General features: G+C 41.0%; 1 protein-coding gene across 2 annotated transcripts in view; it reads right to left on the bottom strand.

Moving 5' to 3' along the window:
- Positions 1 to 11,079: 11,079 nt before the first annotated feature.
- The window catches only part of Vapa (VAMP associated protein A), a 32,309-nt gene continuing 27,579 nt past the window's right edge, over positions 11,080 to 15,809 (bottom strand). For both annotated transcript variants that reach the window (XM_021653531.2, XM_021653530.2), the window contains 2 exons: positions 13,580 to 13,753; positions 11,080 to 11,841 (listed from right to left, as the gene is read on the bottom strand). In XM_021653531.2, the coding sequence (XP_021509206.1) occupies positions 11,683 to 11,841; positions 13,580 to 13,753 (333 nt within the window). In that variant the 3' untranslated portion in view covers positions 11,080 to 11,682. The remainder of the gene's footprint in view (positions 11,842 to 13,579; positions 13,754 to 15,809) is intronic.

The following is a 15,809-nucleotide window of genomic DNA, read 5'->3' as shown; positions in this document are numbered from 1 at the left end:
ACCTCTGCACCCAACAATAAGTTAGAGCCACAGTCAAGTGCCAGGTCCCCGGCATCTGTGCTCAGCTGGAATGCTCCCCCACTCACCCACCCAAATGTCCCTTAGCTAAATTCAAAAAGAGTGTATTCCCAGCCTCAATTTCCAGTTTGCCCAAGTGTACCAGTTCCCATGCTGGAAAGGGAGAAGGCTGTAAACAGCATTACTTGGTCCTTCAATCAATTTAGTCACTGTCAAGGTTAATCTAGGTTGTCAACTTGATTGGACTGAGTGCTTCTGTGAGGGCGTTTCCAGATAGAACTAACCAAAAGGTGGGGAGGATAAGGAGTGTGCTGCATCTTCTGGTGGCAGGCCAGATGCAAAAGCGTAAGGAAAACCTGTCCTTTTGCCTGCCTGCCTCCAGTCCTTGCTGGTGAGCACATCTACGCTGTTGCTGCTGCTGCCATCCTCCACTGACATCCAAGCCCACATGCATCACCTATCAGGTTTTCTGTGTGGCCATTGCCAAGACTTCGAAGGCCCTCATTGTGCAATCTAATCTAAATCAATATGCAAATGAGTGTTACATATTCATTCTGCTGCCTCTGCTCCGACAGAGCTCTCTACTCAGATGTGAACAGATTGGGGGGATGGATGTTGTTTCAGCTTCAGCAAATGCTGTGTCAGCTATCGCTGGAAGCTGATGTTTTTGCTATGTTTATACTAGGAAGTAGCCCCATTCATGAGATGCGGTACTTCCCGATTTCAGGAAAATTTTAAAAAATGCAGGCATGTACGTACAGGTATAATTGCAGCTGTGCAAATGCATGCACTGTCGATATGCATGCATCCATACAAATGTTTATGTTTAAGGAGAACAAATGGCAAAGCAATAAGGCAAAGTGTTAACCAGTGAAAATACCTCTGTGTTCAGTATATTTTTATACTACTCTGATGCTATTTTTATAATTTCAAATCCTGTTTCCAACTGAAAGTGAATGTTTAAATATAGATTGTTTATATGATCAAACATGAGGGGGGGTTCTCATGTTGTTTTGCTTTTGAAACAGGGTCTCTCTATGTAGCTCTAGCTGGCCTGGAACTTGCTTTGTAGCCCAGGCTGGCCTTGAGCTCACAGAGATCCACCTGCCTCTGTCCTCTTGAGTGCTAGGATTAAAAGGGCATACACCCTTACACCCAGAAAAGCATGTTGGTTTTTATGCTATTAATGGTTGTGCTAGCAAAGAGCTAGAGAGCTGGCTCTGCACGTAAAAGCACTGGCTACTCTCGCAGAGAATCCAAGTTCCATTCCCAGAACCCACATGGCAGTTCACAGACTAACTCCAGTTCCCAGGAATTGGAAGTCCTCTGACTGACTCTTGTGCTCACACAGGTACACCACACACTAAATAAACAATGTTTTAAAACACAGTTACACTGATATAATTCTGTGTGTACACACACACATGCATGCATGCACACATAATGTCAGGAGAGCTGGCCCTGGTGGCAAAGGCACTGGTGAGCCGGCTCTGACAGCATGCAAGCAGGAGAGCTGACCTGACCCTGCTGCCCCTTGCTGGCTGTGGCACTGAGTGAACTAGCTTGCTGAAGAGCGGGCCCATGTGGTGCAGGTATGGCAGAGCTGGCGGGCTGACCAACTCAGCTACCACCCAGGCCCAGATCCAGGGCTTTGACTTTGCCCACCCCGACCTCTACCTCATCTGTGATCTGCTGGAGCATGTGAAGGGGCCGGTCCTGCAGCTTCGGATCTGCAGGACCTCCATGACACAGGGCAACAACAGGACATCCAAGGAGTCCCAGAGAATCCAGTATTGGTAAGAGCAGCAGGAGCCAGAGCCCTCGGACCAGGCCGATGACTCACTGCAGCCAACATTTGCAAGCAAAAATGTGTGGACAAAAGGGTGTTCCGTGTGACACGCTCCAGCTTCCATCACGAGCTATTTATTTATTATTATTATTACTATTATTATTATTTATTTTCATTTGGAGGGGTGGTTGCCAAGGCGGAGGACAGTTACAAAGAGATGGAGCGATGAGTGGGATTGAGGTGTGTGACGTGAAATTCACAAAAAATCAATTAAGAAGTTAAAAAAAAAAGCAAAAATGAAACAGTAAAAATGTAAATTCAAAAATATTTTAAGGCTGTATAACACACAAGGTTAGCAGAAAAGTGTAAAAATAAGAAGTGTTGCCAGACCCAGGGTGCACACCTGTACCCATAGTATTCAAAGAGGCAGAGGCAGTCAGATCCCTGTGAGTTCAAGGTCAGCCTGGTCTACAAAGTAAGTCTAGGTCAGCCAAGACTACACAGAGAAACCCTGTCTCAAAGAACAAAGAAAAACAATCAGAAGTGTTGGCCAGTAGTATGACAGTGGGTAAACGTGCTGGCCACACAAGCTCTAGGGATCATGCTGGAACTGGGCCTAACCGTGGTCCTCTGACTCAACATGTGGGCCCTGGCACATGGACAACCCACTCACATGCACACATATGCAACACAACAGATTAAAATAAGAAGAATGTACTCTTCAAGGGACGCTTGACCCTTGGAATGGCTTCAGCAGCTGTTCGAGGACTAGCCAGGGTATGGGTGAAGCCTGGAAACCCAGGATGGTCACTCCTGCTACTGCTCTGCAGGTGCTCAGTTTCAGATGCCTTCGTTGGTGTTTATTTTTAACCTAAACAACTGCACAGTTCCCCCTTCCCCCTTCATTTGTCACCTACCAACACTGACAGTGAGCAGCTCTGTTTTACTCTGCCTTTTCTGGAAAGCTGAACCCAAGCCTCTTGAACGCTGAGCTCATTACCAGCACTGGGCACCCCAGCTCAGAGGAGTGCCCCTCTTTGCAGCTGGGGCAGAGAGAAATAAACTACCCCAAGTCAAAGCTCGTAAGATGAGAAAGCCAGAGCTGCAACCTATTCCTTTCCAGCCTCAAGTCACAGCATGAGGCTTCCTTCCCAACAGACTCACTCAGAGATAGTATTTGAAGTTATATGCTAATTACCACTGGCATCCTAACATTCACACTAACTGGGTGACAAGCCAGCTATGAGCCTGAAATTTCCATACCCCAAGCTCTGAAACCACATTGTGAGCACACTCTCACTTTCAGCCACTGGCACTGCTTATGTAATAAACTGTAGGTACTTATCCCTTAGGACTAACGGGCTCTAGCAGGCCCGAGCATGGCAAGCGTGGCAGCAGCAGGTTTGGCCTTTTGCCCCCCTCCCCTTTGCTAAAAACAGATCACATTCCTAAAGCTAGCCACCCAGGGCTATTCCCTTACTTGGCCACTTCCTCCTCCTGAGGCTGACTCAAGATCCAGCTGTCAAAGCCCCCTTGGACTCAGCAAATTAAGCTGTCCAATCAAAGTCAGACAGCTCAACCCCTAACACCGGGTCTCCTTTTCCCGTTATAAACCGACATCTTCCTACGCCAAGTTTATCTCCTCTCTAAGGTTTGTCCCGCCAGGGCAAACATCCCTCCCCCACCCTCCTTGCTTCCTTTTCCCTTCTCCCCTGTCCCCTACCTCTACCTGTGTCTCTTCTTCCCTGCCCTTTGTCTCTCTGAGGCAAAGACACCTCCCTTGTGCTCAGAACTCGGTCTTGTGCCTTGTGCTGATGCCTGTCCTTTCACTAAGATTTTCAAAACTCAATCGTTTTTAATGCTGTATTTCTTAGTGAATGAGACCAAAGAAAGCTCTCAACTCATTCTTGCAGAATTCACCATGAAGCCAAGTCTTCTGTTCCACCACCCCCGACCTCCCTTTTGTCAAAAGTAGAAGGGTAGACCAAAATGGAACCAAGAATCTAGTCTACACAGTAAGCTTGTGCCTACACAGCTGCTCCAAGCTCCCGGCTGTCTGAAATGAGAAAGGCTCGCCTGAAATACCGTTAGCACGACATCCAGTGCCCCTAGAAATCAGCCTTCTTCAGCTCTCCCACCGACACTTGCTCTGCGCTACCATGGTTGTGCATCCCTGGCTCTGATGACTAGGTACAATTTTCTTTTCTCTTCCTGGCAATAAGATCCCTGTCTCAGTCAGTGTTACTAGTGGTGTGATGAAACAGCATGATCAAAATTAGGGAGGGGAGGGTTTATCTAACCTATCCTAAATCACAGTCCACTGAGGGAAGCCAAGGCAGCAATTAAAACCAGGCAGGAACCTGGAGCAGGAGCTGATGCAGAGGCCATGGAGGGGTAGATTACTGGCTTGCTCAGCCTGCTTTCTTATAAAATTCAGGACCACCAGGCCAAGGATAACAGCACCCACCATGGGCTAGGACCTCCCATACCAATAACTGGTTAAGAAGATGTCCTTCGGGCTTACCCACAGCCCAGTCTCATAGAGGCATTTTCTTAATTGAGGTTCCCTCCTCTCCAATGACTGTTAGATTGACATGAAACTACCCAGCACAATCTCCCTACACAGACCTATTTCAATATGGAATGCTCTTACCATATCCCCAGACCCAATCTTAGTGAGCATAGGGAGAAGTGGCCAGCGTTAATACATGATTATCCAAACCAGACATCATGAATACAAATACCAGATGATACAAACGATATGAACAGTATGAACTTAGGAAGACTGTAAGCAAAATCATGCCTCAAACCTTGGCTCTTCTAAGAATTTCTGACTTGTATGTCATTTCAAAAGCAAAACCTAAGACGAAACATCATGCACACACACCACCCATCTGTAGACAAACATAAAAAGGCCCAATGTGGTCATGTAAAAAATTCATATCCCTGCCCAGTCTGTAGGTTCAGTCTAGTACTGTCTCTGTTCTGGACTCTTCTAGAAGGCCCAGCTGGCCTCTCCACAGCTACAATAAAAACTGTGTGCTCAGCCATGGCTGGAGCAGGCATGCCCTCCGTTTGTAAAGACGTGTTAGCACTGTCCAGCCTTCCTAGAGATACTCAGGGAAGGGAAGCACTGAAGTGCCCAAGGTGGTAGCAAACCTCTGTGCTCAAAGTGTGGGGACTTAGCAGGCCTTATGTCACCGTCAGGCGGTGCCGGCACTGGCTGAACCCACAGGCCACAGTGCATGGCAAGGCCTTTAGATACTGGGATACTAGCTAGATACTCTAGCTCTAGCCTTGGCATCAAGGGGAGACATGTCAAATATTTTAAGGGCAGTATTTGGGCTGAAAATAAACTAAACAAATATTGAGTAAGGGACACTCTGAGGTGACAACTCAGAACATGCAGACTGCACTATACTAATGTTATTATTAACACATATAGTAGTGCATACAGTATGAACTAAAACCCTAAAATAATAAACTCAATCTCAGGTGAACAATCTGAAGGAAATGGCACAAGGGCATAAAGGCTTCAAGTATACTAGCTCCTAGAAGATCTAAAGCAAATATGGAAAATAAATGGTTAAAGGTGAGAAATTTTTCAGAAGAAAGTAAAAGCAAATAGGAAGGAAACAGAGCTCTGGGGCCATCACAGAAGTTCACATTCTTACCCTACTAGTGGAATAGAAAATACACTCGGCAAACATGTAATTTCATCCTCTGCTGCCATCTAGTGTGCTTTCAGGAATTAGAACAAAGCACTGGATGGAAAGAATTATGTATTTAAATAAGTACTGACATATCTGTTGGAGACATGAGCGCTATCTACTTCCACCACCACCCCCCGTCCACTTTGAGATGCAAATTTTAAGTTTTGACAAATTACAACTCTCATATTGAAAACCTTCGAGCACATTCATCAATTAGGGTTAAGTGTCTTACCAACAATATACTTAACCTCCTGGAAATTTCCACCCCACCACCTTCTGTAAAAAGAACCATTTCATCCAACTCAAAATGTGAAGCATTAACATTTGAATTAGTGGGGGAGGGCGTGCATGTGCCCAGGGGCAGGCCTTCCAAAGAGCTGGTTCCCCTGGAACTAAGCTCAGATTGTCAGGCTTGCAGTAGCAAGCATTTTACCTAGACAGCCATTTCACTAGGCCCCAAATCAAGATTTTTATTGAGGCATTTCCTCACTAGAAGATATAATTTGCTAAAACACCGTGACTTCCTCAAACATGTCTGAGCCCTCCCTCATTGATGACTTCCTAGAGACCCAAATGGAAAGGTTTTTGGTGTTTTTTGTTGTTGTTGTTTTCCTTCAGAGGGATGAGAATTCACTTACTAAACGGGCTCACTAAATTTTAAGAATAAAGTTTAAACATAACCCATAGTTCATAAATTTTGCCTTATGACAATGTACCAAATAACTGGCAAAAGGGGGAGGGAGAACAGCAAAAACCCTTTGACTTCTAAGAGTTAATCTTTAACTTAGGGGTTTTTTAAAGAGTTGTTATGAATAGTGTTCTGCCTATGTGCCTGCATGCCAAGAGGGCACCAGATCTCATTATAGATGGCTATGAGCCACAATGTGGTTGCTGGGAATTGAACTCAGAACCTTTAGGAAGAGCAGTCAAGGCTCTTAACCTCTGAGCCATCTCTCCAGCCCTAACTTATATTTTTTTCAAGTGAATTATTTTCCCAAGTCTAATACATTTCTTTTTTCGACATTATATAAATTAGCAGTGTACCTTGAGTTACAAAGAGCACACCCAACTATTCACAACTATAAACCTTTCTGAGCCTAACTTCTTCCTAATTACAAAACCTGACTGCTCCGATGAGACAAAGATCTCAAAGCAGTAAGCTTACTTTGCCTTTAGAGCTCGTTTCATGGAGCTTCACAGCTACATCTTCTAGGCAGCATCTTTAATGGCTTGTGTGACTACAAACTCATTAGCATACAATCACTTGGTTTGAACACGATAGGGGCTGGTGCATGCCAGGCAGCCCTGAACAGCGACCTCTGAGGTCTTCGATTTTCAGGAAGGGTTCTCCCTGTGGTCCAGGCAGAGTGTGGGCACATGTCACTTCCCCTCCAATTTCCTATGAAGATGACCTGCACCAACACCAACTTAAATCATTAACTCTTAAAAGGCCAAATGCGGTGATTGTGGTTTGAACTGATCGGCGATTGCAAGAGAGAGACTCCTTGACTGAGGAAAGATTTGCCACAACCACCTCCTGAAGGTTAACGTGATTTTTGTGGTAAAGCTTTGTATTAGGGGTTTAGCTGAGAATCTTGGTGTCCATGTTCTATGTGTAGAAGTGTGGGATGTGTGAGGACCTGTTTGATCTCCTCAGGATCATGACTTGTGCTTGTTCATGTCCATATTCACTGTAAGATCACACCATAGGTTCAAGACCACACTGGGTTACAGAACTTATTTGTATTTTAAATAAATGTTTGTAATATACCTGACAAATCTGATGTTAATTAAAGTAGACCTGTGAATGTGGAAAAAAAAAAAAAAGGCCAAATGTGCGTGCTGGCTTTTCTTCAAGAGCTGAGACCGTAATGGGTAATGCTCAGGCAGCATTCTGAAACTGTGAAGCCAGAGATTTCCATCGACATTAAAGTAGAATCCAAATGACCATGCTCATTTTTTCTGTAAGGACTATTTACCCTGAACATTTCCTTCGAGAAGGCGGCCAGGCTTCCTGACCACTAAATCTCTTACTATATAGCAAGTTAACCTCTAAAGCAAGTCCCTGCTACCACACAGCACCCACCTCCTCATATCTGTGGAGACAGGTAAACTGACATGCAAGCACTCTGAAGGCACCAGCACCGAGACACAGGAAACCAAGAAAACTACTGCACTGGAGAGCCACAAAATAACCACTGCAACTTAAATTTAGGCTGGTGAAACCCAAGGGCTTTGTTGTTTTGGCCTGATACTTCCCATCTGCATAAAAAGCTCTATTAGCAGCAGTTTGACGAACTGGTATGAACCAGTATCTAAAGTAACTTTGAAGTTTCTTACACCTATGAAGGAGGAACTGGAAACCAAGAAACAGTTCCTTTAAAAGTGTAATGAAAAGTTTAATTAAGTAGAAAGGACCTACAGGCCAATCAATATGGTATCATAAAATGTCCACAGCTTTAAACAAACTTATTTGTCCTGACATTTTTTTTTTTTTCAGGAAAGCAGAAAAAGTAGCTCACGGTGGGAAATGGACTACAAAGGTGTATACAATCTCTGACTTGCTTATCAGTATCAAGGGAAGCCAAATGCACAGGGCAAATCCTGCTGGGCTACCCACTTGGTTCTATGTTTTTAACTTTAAAATATATACAATTCTGCAACCAGAAATGTATTGATATTTTTCAAGTAATTTTTCTAGAAATCAATGTTCAAATTTCCCAGCACCAACCCCTGGATAACAAGGCATTCCCAAGATGCCACTATCTGTGTACATACCTCCCCAGCTGTGGCTTCTCCCCACACATCACTAAGTAACAGGCTGAAAACTCAGCTGCTCCACATCCTGCTAAAGACTGAGCATCGACAACTTTTGTTTTTAATGTGAAAACAAAAACAAAACCACTACATCCTTAAACTGTATTTATCCATACATTTTGACTTCTCTTGTGGCTAAAAAAAAAAAAAAAAAAAAGTCCATTCATTTAGCTTCTGATTTTGTTTTAAACAATCAAACACACACACACACAAACTCCAAAAAATAAACAAAACCCATCCTTTCCCTCACTAACAAAGATGAACACACCAATAGATGTGCAGAGCGACAGGGAAACTGTGAATGTTTTAAGAGGTCAGTATTTGTTGCTTTTGACCTTGTTAGAACCTGCCCATATAAAGTATTTTCAGAGATAATAGGCAAAAGTAATCCTACACCAAGAAAACTCTCACACACTTGAAGAAAAACTAAGTATCGTTGGACTAAAACTTGTGAACTTGTATTTTTTTTTTGTATCTTTAAGGTAATACAGCATATACTCAGAACACAATCATGTATTTACTTCCTGCAAATACAAGAATAAGCAAAAAAACTAAGGTGCACTGGTTATAAAACAATAAGGAGCAGCAGTGTATTTAGTTTTGTGTAAGGACTCACTGGACTGTAACTTTAATGTTAGCTGGTCTTTTCCCTTCTTGTTCACATACACAAAGCAAAAACTCTTAACAGGTAAGGATGAAGACAATTTATATATCATCTGTCAGTAGAACTGGACTTCTTTCCAAGAACATGGTAGGAAAATAATCGAGCATGTTTCTTAGAGCAATTTAAAAAGAAAAAAAAAATGAAGTCTCCTATACAATCAGAGCATCAAAGAAAAAGTCAAAAGGCCCATATGTATTTTCAAAAGATGCCATACAAACTGTATCTCAAAACCAATCATTTACACAATATACTCTGTAAAAGTCTGCCGAAAAAAAATACAACATATTTTACAGCCATCACCATCAAGAAGGCAGATAATACAACTGGGAGACAAAAACATACGCCTCAGCCTCAAAACACTGGCCTGTAGCCTTATGGGATCAAGTGTCTACAAAACAGCATTCTTATTTCAGCCACTTACCAAATTCAAAAGTTTTACTTTTTATAGCTACAAATCAGGAAACTGGTTTTAACAGTCTCTACCAGACAGTGAGACACTGGTGAAGTTTTCCTCAGCCTGAGTCCTCAGCTACAAAACAAAGGGGATAAGAAACAGAACTGAATTATAGTAAGTATTTCCATAAAACTGGGTTTGTTTGTTTTTTGGGGGGGAGAGCTTTTTTCTTTAAAAAGTAGTTTAAGAGCTAAGCGTGGTGGTGCATGCCTGTAATCCCAGCATTCTGGGAGGCAGAGGCAGACGGATCCCTGTGATTTCAAGGCCAGCCACCACTACAAAGTGAGTCCAGGACAGCCAACACTACAAAGAGAAACCCTGTCTCAAAAAGCAAAAAAAAAAAAAAAAAAAATCAAGCTTGGACTTTCGACTGACAAGTGATTTAAAAACAACTTTAAACCAATCAGCTGCTGACTCTACAGTAAGGGAATAAGTAGGGGAATAAAATGAAGACTTTTTCTCTCATGCTTTTCCTGTTACAGGAGAGCTTACTGTGGCAACAATACACACAGCAACAGAGCACTACCTGCTAGAGGAGCATGCTAGTAACAGCATTTCTTCCAGGTCTTCCCCCAGCAACTAGTATACAAGAGGCTTTGTAAGTTATCAGAGTATAACAAGACATGGTATACAATCTGAGAAATTCAAAAGACAACCAAAATACCTGAGAACACATCACTCTTTCATAAAATGTGCAGACCCATAACATACTTCATGAACACTAAGCCCTACGACCCAGTTTCTTCTCTAACAGAATACAACTTTGACAAAACCTAGTTTTGACAACACAAACTCACCTTTAATAAACTATACTCAGCTGAAAGCCAAGTACTTTCTGAATCTAAATTTGTTTATCTCAGTAAGGCTTCACTGAACATAAGGCTAAGGCTCAGGGAACCATCAGTCTATTTGTAATAAGCATTAACTGATTGATTTGCAAAAAAACAAAACTTGTTTTTCAAAAAGTGCATCTCCAAGGTTTGCTAATACTAATTTCTATAACAAAAAAACCCAGCTGTTTTTAACTATTATTAAGAAATACATTATAAAGTAGAATTACTGAGTATGCTAAGTATTTAAAATCCAAGAGAATTAAGTCTTCCTTGAGAAGACAGCTTAAAAAAAGCAAACCCAAACCCAGGTAAGAATGGTGTCACCTAAACAACAATACAGCCAGCTGACATACATGAAACTCATTTAATTATAGCACTTTTACATTTTATAAAATCAAATGTGGTCTTCCAAAATATCTATTAGCATGAAATTTTATCAATGCATTTCTTAGACTGAAAATTTTAAATTACAAATAATCAAGCATGGAGAAGCGTCTGATACAAGAGAAAAGTATGCATTACAAAGTCCAGTTTCACCAGGTGGTGGTGAAGCATACCTTTAATCCCAGCACTCAGGCTGCCAGACCAAGGCACGTAGATGCCTAGTGGGGCCAGCCTGATCTACACAGTGATTTTCAGTACAGCCAGGACTACAAAGAACAACTCTATCTTTAAAAAAAAAAAAAAAAAAAATCAATGAAGCCCAATTTCTGCAGAGTAAATGTCCTGGCTCGCCTCTACCCCAACCCTATCCCAGCCCAGCACAAATGACATGACAGACACAAACAAGCTATCGAGCAAGAATCTGTTAACAGTTTTATTTTTTTATGTTAAATACCATGGGACAGGATTGTAAGGATGAAAAACTCAGTCAACAAACTGCCTCACAAGGGATAAGAAAAATTCTGCCATGATATTAGCAAAGGTAAAGGAGAAAATTTACACAGTAAGAGGCACCAGTTCCCCACAGAAAACCTCTTGGCATTTCCTGAATGAGTGGGATTAGCAATCTAAATAAATCAGATTTCAAGAGGTAACAGCAACAGAGAAAATTTAAAGGGATTATTAAAATAACATTTACAAGACTGAACAATTCTTGAACTCTTATTAAACCACAAAGAAAGAACAATTCTTTATTTATGAATTTCATAAAGGACTGAATGTGCAACTGACATCTGCTAGTGATGATCTGATAATATACAATTTGTCCAGTAGCCGAACAGTTTGTTTTATTGTGTTTTCTAACCGTAAGAGATCATTAAAGGCAAAGCCTATATGACGCTGTACACACAAAAAAATGGTCACCCCGGGCCATACTACCAATGAAATGGTAGGTAAACAAATCTTTTTCTGGTCGAGAGAAAAAAAAGAAATAGCACTCTGCATGCTTCACTCTACAAGATGAATTTCCCTAGAAAGAATCCAATGAAAATGGCTGCGATTACAACCAGAAGAGAAGGAAGAGGGCTGGTGACATTATCTCTGAAGGATGCAGCTGAGGTGGATCCCGGTTTGTCCGAATGTGCTACCTTTCTGAGTCTTAAGCCTTCGTCCTGGGGGAAAACATACAAAAGAAAGATTTAGAAACAGTAACACACGGCTGAGTCCCAGAGCTAAAAGTTCATTGTATGTGTACAGCTAGGAACAGGAGCAAGAATGAACTGCCATCTACTTTGGAAACCTGTAGAATTACGAAAAATTCTAAAACTGGGTTAAAGTGATAGTTGACTAATTCTATAAAATGACAAAACAATCAAAACAGGTGCATTCATATGATGTAAACTATACCTCAATAACCCTGACTTTTAAAACTAAACGGAGAAAGGTATTCCTAACAAAACAACACGTAAGCTTACTCCCGATATGCGCTATGATATTTTAAATTGGCTACAGCCATCAGCCAAAGAATACCAATAGCACACCTAAATTCAGAAGGTTTACTGACTCAATACAACTTGAAAACCCACAGGCAGGCACAGGACTTATTGAAGGAGATAATATATTACAGGATTTAGAGAAAGGAAGTATACTTTAAGAACAGAGTATCATTACCATACAGTTTTGATATGCTCAAATCAAAATCAAGAAGGGGTGTGTGAAAGGTCACCATGCAACACACACGCAATTTAGGGTGCAGGGACCCTCTTAGAAGCTCTCACCCAGACTGGAAATTGCTTCTTGTGTTAAAGAGCCTTATCTGCTCCATGCAGAAGAATGAGCGGGCCTCTTCTTATAAAATGGTTTCCCACAGCACTAAGCTTAGCATTCTGACAGCCCTGTTTTTAGGGGATGTGGCTTCGCCCTGGCTTCTCCTAAGAAAGCAATAGTTTCTCAAAGCAGGTGGTTATGGCCCCATGTGTCATGTGGTCCTGGGGAAATTACAGATACCTGTCAACTATGTGGCTGGTTTTTACTGGGTGCTGTTATACAACCTGAGAAAAGAGTAGAGGATTTTTACTTGATATAAATTATTTTATCTTCACAACATTCCTCAACCACTTAACACAGCATCTCCCTCTTCACTGTGGCTTAATTTACTGTTTTTGACATTAGGGCAGTATGAAAAGTGATACACATCATTACAACTGTACTCTGAATTCTGAACTTTTTCCAGGGTAGTGACATGTGCTATGATCCTCTAGAGATGTACAGAGAAGGAAAAGCACACTGCTGCTCCTAGCCAGGCACATGACCACAAGGGATAAACTGTGCTAATGTGTTGTGTGGTTAAGCTAAACTAGTTCAATACACAAGAAAAGTGTTGTGTATTGGGTATATTTTCACACTTGGGATATCTTCACTTTCCAAAGGGTTTATCAAAAATATAATGCTACTGCCAGGCATGGTGGTGAACTCCCATAATCCTAGCACTCAGAAGGCAGCGGCAGGCGAAACTTTTAAGTTCGAGGCCACCCTGGTCTACAGAATGAGTTCCAGGACAGTCAGGGCTACACAGAGAGACCCCCTCGGGGGGGGGGGAATTGATGACAACAACAATGCTATCAAAAGTCAAAAAATATCTGAAAACTGAAATATGGACCATTTATAATAATTTATTTATAATTGTTTATATAATAATTGTACTGTTTTATTTTCATTAGTTTTTCAGAAACTTCCATTTTTTTTTAATCTTATACCAATTAGCTCCAGGTAATAAGCACAATCAAATGAACTAAAAAAAAAATAATTACCAACAAGATTAAACAGAAACATACAAAGACTGCTAAAAGATATTAACACATTCTTTATACCTTTATTGCAACTGATTCATTTCCAACCAAGGAAACTTACTCTCAGGTGTCGGTTTTCTTCTGACAGCTTCATCATTTCCCCCTGAAGTCTCTTGCACTCTTCCATCAGTTTTCTTGTCTCTGTATCATTGAGTGAAACACTGTGTGGTTTTGGCAGGGGTCCATCTTGTTTGGATGCATTCAGTGGAACAGCTTTGCTAGGTTCCATATCATTCTGTATTTCAAAGATATTGAAATTTGTTAACAAAAAAACATTGATGGATCTTTAATTTAAAAAAAATCTAAATTCTTCATCTTTCTTTTCAAAAAATGTCATTGAAAAAAATGGCAAGTGTTGACTAATTACTAATATTTTATTAAAGTACCAAGTATGCTCATCTGTAGCAATTTTCAATGGGGTATGTCATCAAATACCAGCAGTTAATCAAAATATGCAGCCTACTTCCCCTACTCCAGCACCCTTGGCACTCACCTTAACATAGCACTTAAAAGGTATCATGATAATTTATCTTTTACATTCTTTCCTCCAGAATTTCAAAAGGAAGAATCATTTTTCTTTATTATTTACCCCTAAACACACATTTTGGCCAAGCAAGAATAGTCAGTCAAGGAAAACATGATGAATGAAAAGCTCCATGTAATTTTCAATGGTCTGATTCTGCAATCAAATAAGGTTTTAAGAATTGGAAGGTACAGAACAGCCTCATAATCATTCCAATAAATTGACAACCACCTAAGAACATACATATGGTTAAAAAAAAAATCCAATGTCTATTAATGGAATAAAGTAACTAAACGATCCAAATATTTAAAGGGAAACCGCCCGTGGTCTTAACCACAGACGATTCTTCAAGGTGTAAGACTGTGCGAGTAGTGTGCTTCACTGTGGAACTGTGTATTAAGTGGAAACTTAATACAACTTTCTAAACTGTAAGGCCCAAAACCATAAGCAGTTGGACACCTATGGCAACACTCTCACTTCTAAGCCGTAATTTAAAGTGTTTCAGTGTCCTTAATGCCAACATCATTTATGCTACACATAACAGCAGCATCAATATAAAGTCATCTTTTTCATGTTATATTTTTAATCGTTAAAAGGTTTCAGAAGGTTTGGGAAGTTAAGTCAGTAATAGAATATTTGATACTAAGCAGAAGACCCTGGGTTTACTACTGACAACCAGAGAAAGAGACAGACAGACAGACAGAAGGAAAGGTAAGCTTTCATGCTAATAAAGATATTTACAAAATTAATTTTTCTGACATTCCACAGTAGTCATTTATACCAAGATTAGCTTCTCTATATAACCACACTGGCTGCCAATTAGGCTGCAATGGTTCCTACTGTTAACTAGACAGACTTGGAATTATAAACCAAAGTGTGGGCATGTCTGGAAACTTTCTGTACTTGGTTAAGGAGACAGTCCATTCTGAATGCTAGTAGCTTCTGAACAGAATATAAAGAGAGTGAGTGAGCACCAGCACACACTGCTTCCTGCCTGCAGAGGCAGTCTGACAACCAGCTGCCAGCCTCATTAATGATACCATTACCAGGCTGGCCTGTACCCTCAAACTGTGAGCCAAATCACCTCTTCCTCCTGAAGCTGTCAATGCCAATAATGTCACAGGGTGTTCTAATGCAGAATACTAGGTTTGACCTGCCACTTTTCAAGTTTCACAGCTGAGAAAGGTGCTTATCAATTTGAGTTTCTCTTGCTGATACTCCTTTTTATCAAAAGCCTCCCCAATGTCCAACCAATCCTATCTCTAATATAAAAAAAAAAACCTATACTTCATATATTTTAACAATATTTTCTAAATTTTTCCTTAACAAAAATTAAATTAACTTCAAAGTGATTTTGTTCAAATCCTGTCCTGCACAATCCTTTTTTTTTTAAGGGTTCAGACTTCTTTATTGGTTCAACAAGAAACAGCAAAGGAAATGTTAACTATCACTCCGGGCTCCACAGACGTCATCCAGACACAAAAACTACCTTTCTGAAAAAATAAAACAGCAGCAAAAATCAACTAACCTTTAGCCATTTTTTTGTTTGTTTGTTTGTTTGTTTGTTGTTTTGTTTTGGGAACAGGGTTTCTCTTTGTAGCCTTGGCTGTCCTGGACTTTTTTTGCAGACCAGGATGAGCTTAACCTCACAGCGATCCAACTGCCCCTACCTCCCTGAATGATGGGAATGAAGGTGTGCACCACCATGACGGCCTGCAGTCCACCTTCTGATTTTAAAAAAGACATGTTGTTTCCCTGCGTTCATGTG

The sequence above is a fragment of the Meriones unguiculatus genome, chromosome 15 (assembly GCF_030254825.1).
Source record: "Meriones unguiculatus strain TT.TT164.6M chromosome 15, Bangor_MerUng_6.1, whole genome shotgun sequence".
Taxonomy (NCBI): Eukaryota; Metazoa; Chordata; class Mammalia; order Rodentia; family Muridae; genus Meriones; species Meriones unguiculatus.
This window is presented reverse-complemented; position numbering and strand designations above follow the sequence as displayed.